This window comes from Echinops telfairi, unplaced genomic scaffold, assembly GCF_000313985.2.
Source record: "Echinops telfairi isolate 266 unplaced genomic scaffold, ASM31398v2 ScPeMD7_7469;HRSCAF=8507_0, whole genome shotgun sequence".
Taxonomy (NCBI): Eukaryota; Metazoa; Chordata; class Mammalia; order Afrosoricida; family Tenrecidae; genus Echinops; species Echinops telfairi.
This window is the reverse complement of record NW_022111372.1, coordinates 57,771,000-57,785,631: the sequence shown is the minus strand read 5'-3', so window position 1 is coordinate 57,785,631 and position 14,632 is coordinate 57,771,000. Positions and strand designations below refer to the sequence as shown.

The 14,632-nt window shown below is 50.7% G+C and overlaps 1 protein-coding gene across 1 annotated transcript in view; it reads left to right on the top strand.

Moving 5' to 3' along the window:
- The window catches only part of KCNIP1 (potassium voltage-gated channel interacting protein 1), a 333,470-nt gene extending 325,822 nt beyond the window's left edge, over positions 1-7,648 (top strand). Inside the window, exon 9 of the mRNA XM_045284693.1 lies at positions 7,604-7,648. Coding sequence (XP_045140628.1) covers positions 7,604-7,648 — 45 coding nt within the window. The remainder of the gene's footprint in view (positions 1-7,603) is intronic.
- The last annotated feature ends 6,984 nt before the right edge of the window (positions 7,649-14,632 follow it).

Genomic DNA, 14,632 nt, shown 5'->3' with positions numbered 1-14,632 from the left:
CTGTGATCAATTCCCCCTTCCTACACCCCCCTTCCCTCCTGGTATCGCCACTGTCACCCCTGGTCCTGAGTGGTTCATCTGTCCTAGATTCCCTGCGTTTCCAATTCCCATCTGTACCGCTGTGCATCATCTGGTCTCCAGCACCACAATTCAAATGCATCGGTTCTCCTCCTAGCTGCTTTATTCAAGGTCCAACTTTCACATGCATATGAGGCAATGGAAAATACCATGACTTGGATCAGGTACACCTTAGTCCTCAGGTGTACCTTAGTCCTTAGTCCACAAATACACCTGTATTTGTGGCTGTATTTCATTTCGCTGGAGATCACCAAGTTGACTAAAGAAACAAATCCAGTGAAACTTATATATGTATAAGAGAGAGCTTTATATCAAGATGTAATTATATATTATGAAAACATCCCTTTCCAGTCCAGATCAAGTCCATAAGTCCAATACTAGTCTATAAAACCCTCTTTAGACTCACACAGCCACATGCAACGATGCAGGAAGATCACCAGCCAGTGGGGGCAAAGTCTTGTAGACCCAATGGTGGTGGAAGTATCTCTAGGGCTCTCACAGATCTCAAACAGGAAGGTGAAGGCAGAGGGGAGGGGAGGAGGTTCCCAGGACTTTCCTTATGAGGAGATCACGCCCACAAGGAAGCACCATCAGGCTGTTCCCTGATTAGCATGGTAGACTCCACCCCTATACTTCAAGTCGACACGAAATTATGTAACTATCAGGTGCATGGAATCAATTCCAATTCGTAGTGGCCCTATGTACAACAGAACGAAGCATTGCTTGTTTGCACCATCCTCACAATTGTTGCTATATTAAGCCTATTGTTGGCAAGCTCTGTGTCAATACATCTTATGAAATACGCAAATGAACACTTTTAGGCTGTGCATATGATGTTGCCATTTAATGGTAGGATTTTAATTTCCCTAATGATGTATGTCATGACTATTGCTATTGCATTCAATAATGCACAGGAATGACGATGTCCAAGGGACTGCAGTACAAATATATTGCCGAGATTTCTGCATGGTGTGGTATGGGAGGAATGCATGGGTGAGGAGGTTACCACCCTGGGTGGCAGGAGCCTCAGTGACAGCGTGGGGTAGGGGACGTGTGGGGGCTTTGCAGCCAGGCTGGATTCAGATTCCAGCTCCACCATCTATGCACTATGATCTTGAGACGGAGTCTTTGCTTCATTAAGCCTCAGTTTCTTCATCTGAAAGAGAGACAATGGGGATGCTTAGAGATTAAATGGGACAGTGGCATCTTGACTCATCTATAGTCCATCACTCTCACCAGCTGCCGTTGAGTCAATTCCACCTCATGCTGACTCCCACGTATGTTAGAGAACTGTCAGACGTTTGCTGGCTGGTTTTCCAGAAGTAGATCACCAGACCTTTCTTCTGAGCTACCTCGGGGTGGACTAGAACCCCCAGCCTTTCAGCCATCAATCAAGCATGCTAACCATTTGCAACACCTAGGGAATCTTGGTTTATAGTAGGGGACCAAAATATTCTTCCCTACGTTCTACCCCAGGAGACTGCATTTCATTACAGAGGCCACTCCAGGACCAGCCTTGGTGCCTGGCCCAACATCCATCCAGCCTGAGCCCCAGAGTTACCCACGCCTGGCCCACAGAGTTATCCACACAGAAGCACCAGGCATCTTCTGGGGATCAGAGTTGACACTCTGAGAGGGCAGTGTCGTCAACCAGGCAACACCAACAATGGAAAGATTGTGAATGATCTGAAATTTGAAACTGAGAGACAGAAGCCTTTGTCTCGTAGCCTCAGAACCCTTGAAGTGCTCATTTGTACCTCCTCCTCACAAAAGCCTGGCACACAATCCTAAGGGAGAGGCCAGCTTCATAGTTGAGGGTGGGTGGGCCAGGAATGAGGGGAAAGCTGGATTTGGCATCACTGACATCATTTGACATCAAGCCTAGCACGTAGCTGGATTTGGCATCATTGCTGTTCCTCGCTGCAAGCAAAGGGCAGTGGCAAATGCATGTCGTGGGACAGTGCACCTTGAGTCAGATAACCTGGGTTCAAGTCCAGTCACTGACTCACTGTGCCATCTTCTTGTGCCTCAGTTTCCTCACTGGTAAAAAGGGCTAACCAAAACTTCTGTCACAAGAAGTCATCCTACGGAGTAATAATGCTTTCATTCATGTAAAGCCTGCCACAATGCAATCACTTAGCTAACAAAAATAGAATAATAATTGCTATGATTATTGTTATTAGAGAGGGGTACATTCTGTTGAGCATCAACACAGGATGTTGCATGACTTATAAAACAAAACCCCAACTACTTCGCAAGGCCGTACATGGCCTAGTCCTCCCTTCCAGTTCATGGGTGTCTGCTAGTGCTTCTCCCTGAGCTGAATTAGGTTCCATATTCAGCTAAACCAAACTGATCCAGGTTGATGATGGTATTTCCTCTGCCTGGATGCTCTTCCTCTGTGGCCAAGGGCATACTTCAACACCCTTCAGGACTGCAGGAGGTTCTCTCTGCTTCTGAGAAGACCTCCTGGCCTCAAATGGTTGACTCCTCCTCCCAGCAGACCTCCCTGTGCATGGCACATCTTCATGCCAGCACCTGTCCCTCTGTGTCCTGTACCAAGCAGACCCTTGGGTCTTCTTTGCTAAATGAGCTGTCGTCCCCCACCCCCCAGCATCATTAAAGTTCCAACACACACACTGTGGACAGAAGAAGCAGGCATCATGGAAGCATGGAGACGTGCTCTTGCCTTCTATTAGGCATCATTATTACGTTTCTCCCCGTCACCCTCTACCTGGCACCTTTCCTTTCCCTGGTGGATGATCAGACATTCTATGGAGCCAGGTTTTCCCCTAGTCTTCGGTCCATCTGAGGGCAAGAGGAAGCAGGACTTTGAAAGCATCCTGGAGAGCCTCCACTTCCGGTGGCTAGTACTGATAGGTCCTGCCCCGGGTTCTTTATGGGACTCCTCAATTACTTGCAGGTGAAGGTTGGGTGGCTCTCGGCGCTCCCAGCCCTGCATGAAGAGACCTGGCTGGACTGAGCTCAGAGAGGAGGAAGAGCTAGGTGCTGGTCAGCTAGGCACTGGTCAGCTAGGTACTGGCCAGGCGCTGCGAGAAATGCTGGGGGCAGCCTGTGTGGATGTGACTGATATGCCCTGGATGTGTCTGGGAAGCAGTTCTGCTCAGAGCACCACCAGCCTGATTTTAGTCTTTGCAGCCTCTACAACTGTGTGAGCCATTGGGTTGTGCACTGCACTGCTATCCATGAGGTCAGCAGTTCGAAACCACCAGTTGCTCCATAGGAGAAAAAGGAAGCTTTCATTCCTGTAAAGATTCATCATCTTGAAAACCCACAGGGGCAATTCTACCCGCTTCTACTGAGCTGCATAAAGAAGAATTGACTCGATGGCAGGGAGTTTGGTGTTTTGGTCTCGGTAACACACACACAGACACATGATGCTCCAGAGAATGTGCAAAAGACTTCCATTGTCTTTTTTTCAATAAGCTTTTTGAAGTCTCATCACATATACCATATATATACAAATACATATAGATGATAGATAGATAGATAGAAGATAGATAGATAGATAGATAGATAGATAGATAGATAGATAGATAGATAGATAGACAGATAGAAGATAGATAGATAGATATGTATCCCTGGTGTGCACACACTTATACACAAAGGGCTTTCCAAAAAGCCATGGGAAATGGAATTGGAAGATAATGTAAATTTTTCCACAAGCTTTTTAAAGCTTCCCTAGAGAACTCAGCATGCCAGAGGATTTGTGGCCACGGGGGTGTACTGCTCAGATCAGCTTCAAGAGATCCTGTCTGAAGCCAAAGGGTTCAAATAAGGGATGGTGCTGGTGAGGGGTCAGACGATGGGGAGGCTGAGTGGCTGGGCATGGAGAGAGCACGTGGGCCACCTTGTTCCTGCTCAGCCTGCGTCCTCGAAGGACTGGGTGTTGTTCGGTGTTAGGGATTGAGTGATGGCCGCTGGGAACATGTGCTGTGAAGCCTAACCCCTAAGGTGGCCCCATGGTGACACGTCTGGCTGTGATCCGCGTGGTCAGCGGTTGGAAGCCACCAGCAGCTCCTGGGGAGAAAGACAGGGCTTTCTACTCCCGTCAGCAATCAGTGTGGGGAGCCCACAGGGCGTCTGCGAGGAGGTGGCATTGACCCGACAGCAGTGAGTTTGGCTGGTCCTGCTGTTGTGTGATGATTGTTCGTGTTGCTGGGTGCCGTCACCTTGAGTCAGCCCTTCCCACAGGACTGTCCAAACAACCAGAGGCCGAGTCTCACCGTCCTTGTCTCTCACGAGCATTTTGGCTGCCCTTCTTCAGATTTGTTTGTGCTTCCTGCCGTCCCCAGCCTAGGTCAGCGGTTCCTTTCACAGGGGTCACCCGATTCATAACAGTAGCAAAATGACAGTGATGAAGTAGCAACAAAAATAATTGTATGGTTGGCGGTCACCACCGCATGAGGAACTGTACGAAAGGGTCGTGGCATTAGGAAGGTGGAGAACCACTGGCCTAGGTGGTCCTTTCTTACCACTGGGGGAAGGGTTCTGTTTGTCATGTCAGGGTGCAAGTCTGAGTGCAGGGTGTGTCTGACATCCATCTCTTTTGAGACAGAAAAGTGAGGAAGCAAGCCGAGCCAGGGACAATGCCCCCCACAGAGACAGGAGTGGAAGCGTGACCAGAGCCAGCACAGGGTGGCTGTCTGCTGAAGGGACACTCCCATGATGAGGTCAGCAGCTTTGCGGGATGTGCCCTAAACTGGGACTTTCCAGCTCCTCCGACCCTGTGAGCAAATCAACTTGTGTTTGTTCATGCCATCCACTTGTGGCGTTTCTGTCAGAGCCACACGAGACGAGATGGCAAAGGCCCTGGGACTCCGGTTAGCCTGCCTGAGATGGTCTTCTGCAGGGTGCCACTGGCTCAGGCGGGCTCTGCCCACTCAGTCTCTCTACCTTCTCTCCTGCCCCGGTGCTGGCCTGCATCCACCCCTCCCTGCTCTCCTTCGTGGACATGCCGCCCAAAACATCTCTAGGCATATCAGGTTCCACCTGGGTATCTGCTTTGTATGGGAATGTGAACTATCCCAGGCACTTAGCTTGCAGGCTGCTGTGAGGCATCAGGGGGTCACTCTGTGGACTGGGCTCAGCACACATAGGGAGCTGCTGTTACCACCGGGCATGGCCTCTTCTCAGAACTGATCTGCTGGTACAGGGGATTTCTGTGGTGTCCCCTGACAAAGCTAAACACAATGTTGTTTCAACAAAAGGAATTTTTAGTCTCTGTAAACCAGCCTTGACCAGGCCACCAGGATCTTCTCCCCTGATGCAAACATTTGCAGGGGCTCAGAGAGAATGTATTCAAGGATTAGCCCACACCTTTGTTCAAAGAGACATTGGGCTCCACTACTGAATCAACAAAGGGTACAGCCCAGCCCAGCCTGATCATATTTCCTCTCTGGACTTCAGTTTCCTTGCTGATGGGCAAGGGAGCTAGTGTCGCTGATTTCTAATACAACTGCAGCATCACCGGATGAGGACATCACAGGATGTTTGCCTGTGTCTGCTGTTGGTCCCCTCAGACCCAACCAGCTGACCCACTCCCTTCCCCTGGCTACGCCTTTTCTTGCCACCCACTTTTCTGTGAGAGGTAGCTCCTGGGTATGTGGAGGCCAGAAAGGCAGTTCAGTTCAAACTGGGCTCAGACAGGTTTCTCTCATCTGGGGATGATGGTCACAGACCAAGGAGCAATAGCCGGAATGACAGTTTTTGAAGGAGAATAAATCAAACCCACCACCATCAAGTTGATATGACTCACAACAATCCTATGTGGCGTTTCCAAAGCTGTAAACCTTTACAAAGTAGATGGTTTCCTCTTTGTCCTGCAGAGAGGCTGGTGGGTTTGAACCGCCAGCCATCCATTTCCACTGACTTTGGCCTTGTAGTTTCCATGATGAGCACCATCTTCATCGAAGGAACCAGTGGTGGTTCACTGGTCGAATTCTCATCTTCCATGCGAGAGACCTGGGCTCAATTCCCCGGTAGCGCACCTCAGACACAGCCACCCATCTTTCAGAGAAGGCTAGTGTGGTGCTCTGATGATGAACGGTGTCAATGAACACTAGAATAACCTCAAAACAGAGGAAGGGCCCGATGCTCTCCCTCTGAAAACCAGCCAGTGCAAGCTCCGTGGGTCACAGCAGTCTGCTCTGAAAGGGTCTCATTCGGTTGTACAGGGAGCCCCCATGATTCAAGGGCAGACTTGATAGCAGCCATCTACATCAACCTCCCCTCACCATCCCACCTAAGAACCCCACCTCACCCCCTGATCTTCCTGCTGTTTCTGTTGCTTAATTATGGTAAAGATAGAGGTAACACAACATTTGCCAATCCAATGTTTTCTACTTGAATCGGTGAAGTCCATGACATCTCTCCCATTGTGTGACCATCACCAAGAACCATTGCCATATTGGCCTTCCTCATAGAGAAACTCAGGAGCCCTGGTGGTGTAGTGGCTATGCATAGGGCTTACTAACTGTAAGGTCAGCAGTTCAAAACCACCAGCCACTCCTTGGGGGGGAAGGTGGGGCTTTCTACTCTCATGAAAATTACTGTCTCAGAAACCCACAAGGACAGATATACTGATCCTATAGGATCACTATGAGTCGGCATTGACTCGATGCTAGTGAGTTTAGTCCTGTGTTTTGGTTTGTTTTGTTTTCTTCATAGAGAAACTCAACCTTAGCAACAATCATTTTGATAGAAGGCTTTCATTCACCTCTCTATTTCTATCCTCCAGAAGCACTCCTGACCTAGAGGATGTTCCAAGAGGACCAGATGCAGAACTTTTCTTTACAGTGGCCCGTCCTGGCTTCTGCAATCCCCTAAGGGCTATCCGAAAGGGATCTGGGTCTCTGCCTATCTCTGAGTCCCTCCGTTCCAAATACTAGTCTCCACACATGAGAGCAACTTGCTCTGGACAAGGATGCGGTGTATTGGCTCCCTAGCCCCTCTCCTTCAAAAGAGACCATCCCAGGTGGCCAACCTATCCGGAGTGTCCTATGCTCTATCTCCAAATGCTTCATCTTCCAGGGCCTCCTTCCGGCTCCTAAGTTGCAGGTGCTCACCCCAGGGGCATCTCTCATTCATAACTCGGGCCATCTGTGATGCCCACGTGCCCACAGGCTCAACTACTGGAGCTTTGTATCTACACATGCCTGTGAAACGTGTGGTGTTAATAATTTCTAAAGACTTGAAGTCCCAGAAAGACCTAAGAAGACTCTGTAAGGCATAGAACATGAAGGGAAGTAATCTCTAATTTTCCCCCCTGACGAAAAGTAATACTTAGGGAAAAAAAAACAACTTTTTTTTTTTTACTGTGAATTGATTGAAGGAGTTACAGAGCAGATCAGTGTTCCACTTAACAATTCATACGTGTCTTGTTTCATGCCATTGATTGCGATCCCATGATGTAACCTTCCTCCTTCTTGCTGAACCCCTCTGAAAGGCTGCCGTTTGCACCCAAGAGGGTTGCACCACACTGCTCTTATTGTTCCCCTTGTAGACCTACCTGTCTGTTGTTTGGCTGAAAAGGAAGCTGCAGGTGTGAGTTCGGTTCCAGACCCGAAGGACGACCACAGGCCATCGTCTCGGGGTTTCTATTCAATCAGGGTTGTCTTTAAGACAACATGCTACAGTTTTCTCCGAGTCTATCTAGGTCCTGCTAGTCTGGTCCTTTTCCGGACAGTTGGGGACGGTGTCAGGCTCATAAAGACTGATGCTCATGTCCTGGTCCAGCTATCCGTTGGGCTACTTGTTTCCATGCATCTTCAATTTTGTTCACTCTTCCCCAAGTCACACTTTTTTAAAGAAAGGGCATTTCACACTAAGTGAGATGGCCTAGAGCCAGCCACGGCTCTTTCTTCGTTGCAGTCATAAGTCGTGCTCATGTGCAACCAACACTCGTGGGCCCCAGGGCAGCAGGTTGCTAGGAGACCCCACCACCACAAAGGCAGCAATGTGACCGAGAAGCATCCAGTACAATTTTCTGGTGAGGAAGAAACGGTGATTCTGTTTCACCAATTGCCACCTTGCCACAGGATCACTCAAGGCAGGGCTCAAAATAGCCCAACAAGGATGCACTTCACATAGCTTAAGTGACCGTCACCTTCTGTTTAAGAACCAATTATTTCAGCCAGTTGAAAGGAGCGAAGAGTAACAGGGAGTGGAATAATGGGCTTTTCGGAGAGACCTAGTGTTGAACCCTGACTCATCGCTGACTGAGACCTAAGCAATTATTCTTCATCGCCTGTAACCTGCCTCCTTGCCCATAAAGTACCCTTCGTGATACTGATCTCACAGGCTTCTCATCAGGGTGAATGAACAAGCATTGGGCCAACACGTAGAAGGAAGGCTGACCCTCGGCGAAAAACAAAACCAGGTGCTACCAAGTCTGGCTCACAGTGACGCCGTGTGTCCGAGGAAAATTGTGCTACATGGGGTTTCCCATGTCTGATTTTTGAGAACTAGACCACCAGGTCTTTCTTCGGGGTGCCTCTGACTCAGAGCGCCAAGCTTTGGGTCAGCACCCAAGCACTGTCCTGTTTGCACCATCCAGGGACTGATAGCCAACAGATACCAAGGAGTGTGCCTTGTCCTCCTCCCTTCCTATCATGACCCCCTCTCTCATCTCCAGGAAACGCGTCCAAGCTCACCCCGGAGCCCAGGTGTTTTCTAGAGAACCCTGCAGGATGTACCGCTAATAGCTGTGGACAGCTGTTCTCAGTGGCATGAGCTCATCTCCTCTTCCCTGTAGCGGCCACAGTGTAGCCCCAAGGAGCAATCTAACGGAGCGTGGAATTCAAGCAGACGAGGTGATGACACCTGGGCAACATCACCTGGACAACATGCTGCCAGTGGAGCCCAAGCCACCTGGTGCCAAAGAAAGGGTGTAGCCATTCGGTGATTCTATCCCCTGGGCCTCCAGACTCACTGGGTTTCCAACACACAAATGCAGTCTGACAAGCCAGCAAAACAAGAGAACGTGATCCGAGAGTTGGGGTCCAAGAGGCTCAAGTTGACGGCAGAGGCAGCCTTCCTGCTTTCGCAGGGGGCATCAAGTGGCGCTGATGCCCACTCAAGACGGTGACCCTTTGGATCATCAGACCTTTCTTCCAAGTACTTCCGGATGGATCTGAACTCCCAACCTTCCAGTAAGTTGCTGAGCACTTAACTATTTGAGCTCCCCAATGTCATCGAGACGATCCCCATGCAAAGCAACCCCACACGTGCCAGAGAGTTTTCCAGTGGCAAGCTTTCGAAAGTAGCCAGGATTTCTTCTGCGGTGCCAGCTTCAGCCAGGAGACGAGCACCAACAGTCTGCACCACCCAGAGGCCTCCTTCCTCACTGGAGGAATGGAAATGCAGGGGCAGTCTTGGGTGGCGAGGCTTCACAGCCACCTGGAGGCGTGCTTCCCAGAGAGAAACAAAAAGCCTGGGTGCCCCCTTCTGCATCAGACAGAGGCCAGATCCAGGTGGGCTTATCGGCAACGTGTCCCCGACAACGCTGGGCCGGAGCAGGTGCTCTCAAGCGACGCGGCACTGAATGGACTGGTGTGGTGCTCAAATGGCACCTGCCCTAACGACTCACGTCCATTGAGACGTCACTTTTTGACGGTGTACTCCACGAGCTCCCCTCCCGCCTTCACTCAGGAGGACCCGGAGGCTCACTGAGGCAAGAGGTTTACCCAAGCCCACACAGCCACACCTGGCAGAGCGGGCAACCAGGTCCATTCTAACTCCCTGCTTGCTCTGTGCAAGTAGGCAGTGAGCTAGGGCCAGAATACATCTTCATGGGACAGCCAGATGTCCACCCCGGCCCTTCCCCCACACGCACCCCCAACCAGATACTTGAAGGTTCCAGTCCTGACCCCCCAAGGAGCAGACTCAGTCCTGAGGCCAGCCAGCTATTGGGAATTCCTTGGAGACAAATTTTGCTAAAGGGAGTAGACAGACTGACGTCTGCAGGGGTCACATTCGCAGACAGACAGATCATTGCCACATACCTCACCTTCCCCCTCATAGGATCGGAGCCAGATACAACCAAATGCAGGCAGATGTGACTGGGCCTCAAAAGGCCCTCCAGGGCTGGTGAGGCCTCCCCGGCAGCTGCAGCCAAGGCCTCTCTGCTGAATGCTGAGACCTTCTGAGAATCCCGGGACTAAAGATGTCAGGGGAGCTAGACAGTCACCCGAAGGTCCCCTCCAGAGATCTGCATCCACCAGAGTCCCACGTGCAAATACAGAAAGCCCCTTTCTCCCTCCTTCTCTGCTTCCCAGGGAGGTGGGGCCCGAGGATGAGCAGAAGGGACTGTGGGAGGCCACCATTCCACAGAGAGAGACCAAGCATCTCTCATATTGTAGGATTCACCAATGAACACACTCAAGCACCTATCCTGTACCCCCAAACAAGCAAAGGGCGCCCATAGTCCCATTGCAGCATGTGACCCCATCTGGCTGGAGGAGGAGGCAGGAGCCGGGGCTTCAGACAGCAGTGGGTGGGCAGCACCCTGGGAAATGTGACTGTTCCCAGCAGGGTTCCCAGGAAAGGAACAAAAGGCTCCCACAGCCATCTGATCTGGGAGGTGGCTGTTGGCAGCTGCCTCTGACCAGGGGCTAGTCATGAAACCATCACCCAGCCCCCCCTCCCCCAACCCACCCCCAGACAGCCTGGGGTGCTGGCAGCTGCCAAGAGGGACTTTCATACCCGTTCACCAAGAGGCAGGTGGCAGTTTCACTGAAGAAACCGAAACCTGAGCCGGCTGACCTCCTGGGGCTTTGTGCTGGGGAGGGAGGGGGCCGGGTGGGGAGGGCCATCAAGAGTCCGCTGGATCTAGATGACACCTGCCACCCAGAAAGCTCCCTATATGGGGGTGTCACCCTGACCTGACAGGCAGCACCTTAGCCAGAGGGAGCCCCAGTGGGGGGATTCCTGCCTCACCCTAGACCTTTGACAGTGGAGGGCCTTGCTGAGCCTTTATGGCCTTTCTGCCTCCTCTTCTGCCTGGGGAGCTCGCCACCCGAGGCTCCAGGTCCGTCAGGACAACACTAGACTCACTGCCACCGAGCCCATTCTGACCCACAGGGACCCTATAGGACATCGCAGACCCGTCCCTGTCCCTGTGAGTTTCCAAGGTTACGAATCTTGATGGGGGCAAAAAAAACTCATCTTTCTCCCTCAGAGCAGCTGGTGGATCCCAACTGCTGGCACTGTGCTTAGCAGCCCATGTGTCATGCACTGCACCACCCGGGGTCCCTGAGTTCATCATGAGACTCCGTGGAAGAAAGCTTGTAGAAATGTCGGTCAAAGAATCTTGTATAAAATAGGTTCTCTGCAGATACTAATCCCTCCCTTCCCTCAGACCCTACTGGAATTGCATAGCACACTGCCCACTACGCCCTCCTGTGGTGGGGGGGAGGTGAGGGGATGCTACTGGAACAGATTATCATCTGCGTAGAAGAATCAAAGTAAAAGCTTTATCATGAGCAGATAGGAGGGAGTGTCTGATTGTGCCACACCCCATCCCCTTGGGTGACCCTGCCTACCTGCTCCACCTGCCAGGGTCAAAGTGGGTCACAGCCCCAGACTGAATCCTTTGGAGGAGTTAGCTAACGTGCCTTGGTGGTATGGCGGGTAACTCAATGTACAGCCTCTGAAACCCACAGTGGCAGTTCCACTCTGTCGTGTAGGACTGCCAGGTGTAGGGCTGCCACGAGCGGGAATGGACGTGCTGGCAGTAGCTAGGTGGAGGAGGAGACCATCCTACTAGATGCCGTGCTGAGACTGCTCGCAGTATCTCCTTGCTGTCTTCACAGAAACTGTCATCCCCCAAACAAAACGACACTGAGCAGATTTGGAAAGCACTTTTCCAAGAGTCTCTTGCATTTCTGCACATCTTGTAAGCAGGCAGTGCCTTTGTTGCAGGCTGTCTTGTCCAGAATGTTTACACAGCGAATAACCTTGGAAGCTGAGGATCTCGCTCCAAAGCCAAGGGCAGGTATACTTACTGCCAATTATAAAGGAGTCACGATCCCTAAGCTTGAGGGTTCGCTCTTAGAATGCAAATCTCAGCACAGATGAATGGAGTTGCTAATGGAGGTCAGCTGCTCCTCTGGAGAAAGAGGAGGTGGTCTGCATTTGTAAGGATTTACAGAACTTCCCTGGGAACCCTATGGGGCAGTGGTACCCCATTCCAAAGGGTCAAGGGTTGACTTGATAGCTGGGGAGTTACTGCTCTCTAGCAACTATCTAACACCGAGTCCTCTTTGAGTCACCATATGAAAATTAAGATTCCAGGAACCGGCACAAAATACATTGTACATAGTAAGCATTCGAGGAGAAGTAGTATTTGCAATCATTGTTACTTGCCTCCCCCACCCCTCCCACCACACACACACACTAGGCTCTAAGTTTCCTGAGAGTAGGTAGCAGGTTTTATTTATCTACACATCTTCATAAATTAGGTATTAATAAGTGTTTGCTGAGTGGATGGAAGATGGATGGATGAATGGATAGATGAACGGCTGGTTGGGTACATGGGTGACGAGCAGATAGCTGCTTCCCTTTGTCACCCTGGCAGTCTTATCCTACCTCATCCCTCCCCTGTGGCTTTCCTACCTCCTGGTACCACACCCAATATTGTACCCGCTGCATAGCGGGCTACCTGCGCCTGAGCTACTTGCGCGGATCATTTGACGTAGATGATAAGACCTACATATTTTAGCTTGGGAGCCTTGCATCTGGTTTCACTGGGAGCATCCCGGACCCTTGCCCAGGTCTGGACACTGCTCAGACCAGCCCTGCCCAGCTCTGTCCTCTCCACTGCTCCTTCATCTTCACATCCTAGTGGTGTTGCCTTAATATGCACACCAAGACCCTCGTCCTGCTCACCACGGAGCCAGCCAAGCGAGATGTTTACTTCCCAGATGCATTCCTGCTAGCCTGCAAAGAGGGGGATGGGGTGTCATAGCGCTGAGCACATAGCAGTGCTATGCTTATATGTGTTGAATGAATGAGTGAACAAGTCTTACATAAGTCTCCTTCTTGTGTTATTCAAATGAGTCTCCTGGCAATATGACTGGCTTCAGAAACGTTTATGGAAAAGTCCCATGACCTTTTAATCCCATTTGTCCACTAATACAACAAAAGGAGGATGCCCTGAAATATGACTCCAGACCAACCTTTGGGCTCAGCCAGTATCCACATGGGAAACAAAACCCCCAGAACACCCAGCTCTCACCTGGCCCAGGCACCTTGACTCTGCACACACCTTCATCACACACTGTATAAGATGTATGAAGTGATTACTACGTGTGCCTGCTGTAGCAGTCAAGAGAGGTTAGGCCATTAGTGACTTGCCAAGAGGAACTGGAAGAGAATAACGATAATGCATCAAGCTGTGGGGCAGAGAGAAAAAAAAAACTTAGAATGCTCGGCAGGTGTCTTCATTGCCAAAGGCTGCCCTGGCAGATTACCCGAGAGAGGGTGCCTTTCAAGAACGGAACACTGTTCACACCTGTCTGGAGGCTCCAAGTCAGGGAGCATGCAGGTCATGCTGAGAGCTTCCGAGACTTCGAGAGAGTCACTGCCTCCTGGCGTTCTTCCAGCTTCTGGCTGCTTCTCTCCTTGGCTTCTCCTAGCTGGATCTTCCCATGGTGTCTCCCCACTGTGTGACACCCCTTTTGCAAGACACCGCTGAGGAGGAATTAGGATTAAGATCTACCCTACTCAGACATAAGACCAGTGGCCATCAAGTAGACTCCAACGCCTGGTGTCCCCCGTGTCTGGGTACAAGTGTCCCACAAGGTTGTCAACAGCTCATCTTTCTGACATAGTTTGTCGTCATCTTCTTAGGCTGTGTCTGCAGACATTTCTGACCTTCACTTGCTGTGAGATTGATGGCAAAAGACCTCCATAAAGTGTTCAAAAGCTCAGATGTCACTTTGAGGACTAAGGAAGTCGATTGCCTGTCTTCCGAGGTACCTTTGTGTGGACTTGAACTTCAGATCTTTCGCTCTTCACCATATGTACCACCAAGGACCTCAGATCTTCCTACAGATGAAGCCCAAAGGGAAGACAATGGATACATTTTTCTTTTCTTGAGCCGAAATCAAAGCCAAGGAAAACGAGGGCTGAGAAGAGGGTGTGCCCAGAACTGTGCAGAGGCCTCGTGAGAGACCTTTCTCGTGCATTGAACACACCCTTGAGTCCAGCAGACTGCAGCTTCCCTCCCCCACCTTCTTGCTCAGGAGTTGGCCTTTGCAGAGCTCCAGGCTGACCGGCCTCTGGGCCACTGATGATCTGCCGAGAGAATGCACATCTGCCGGCATGCATTCACTAATACCAGCACCTCTTTGCCCGAGAGATATGACCCACCTTAGCTAGAGTGCTAAGCTTTCCAAAAACACTGCCATCATCTCCTTGGGTCATGTCTACGGTGCTTCTTTCACTAACTTCATTCACGGTCTGAATTTCACTGCTGCAAAAGCCCTCTTTACACATTGAAAAGCAACACTATCACTTTGAGGACTAAGGA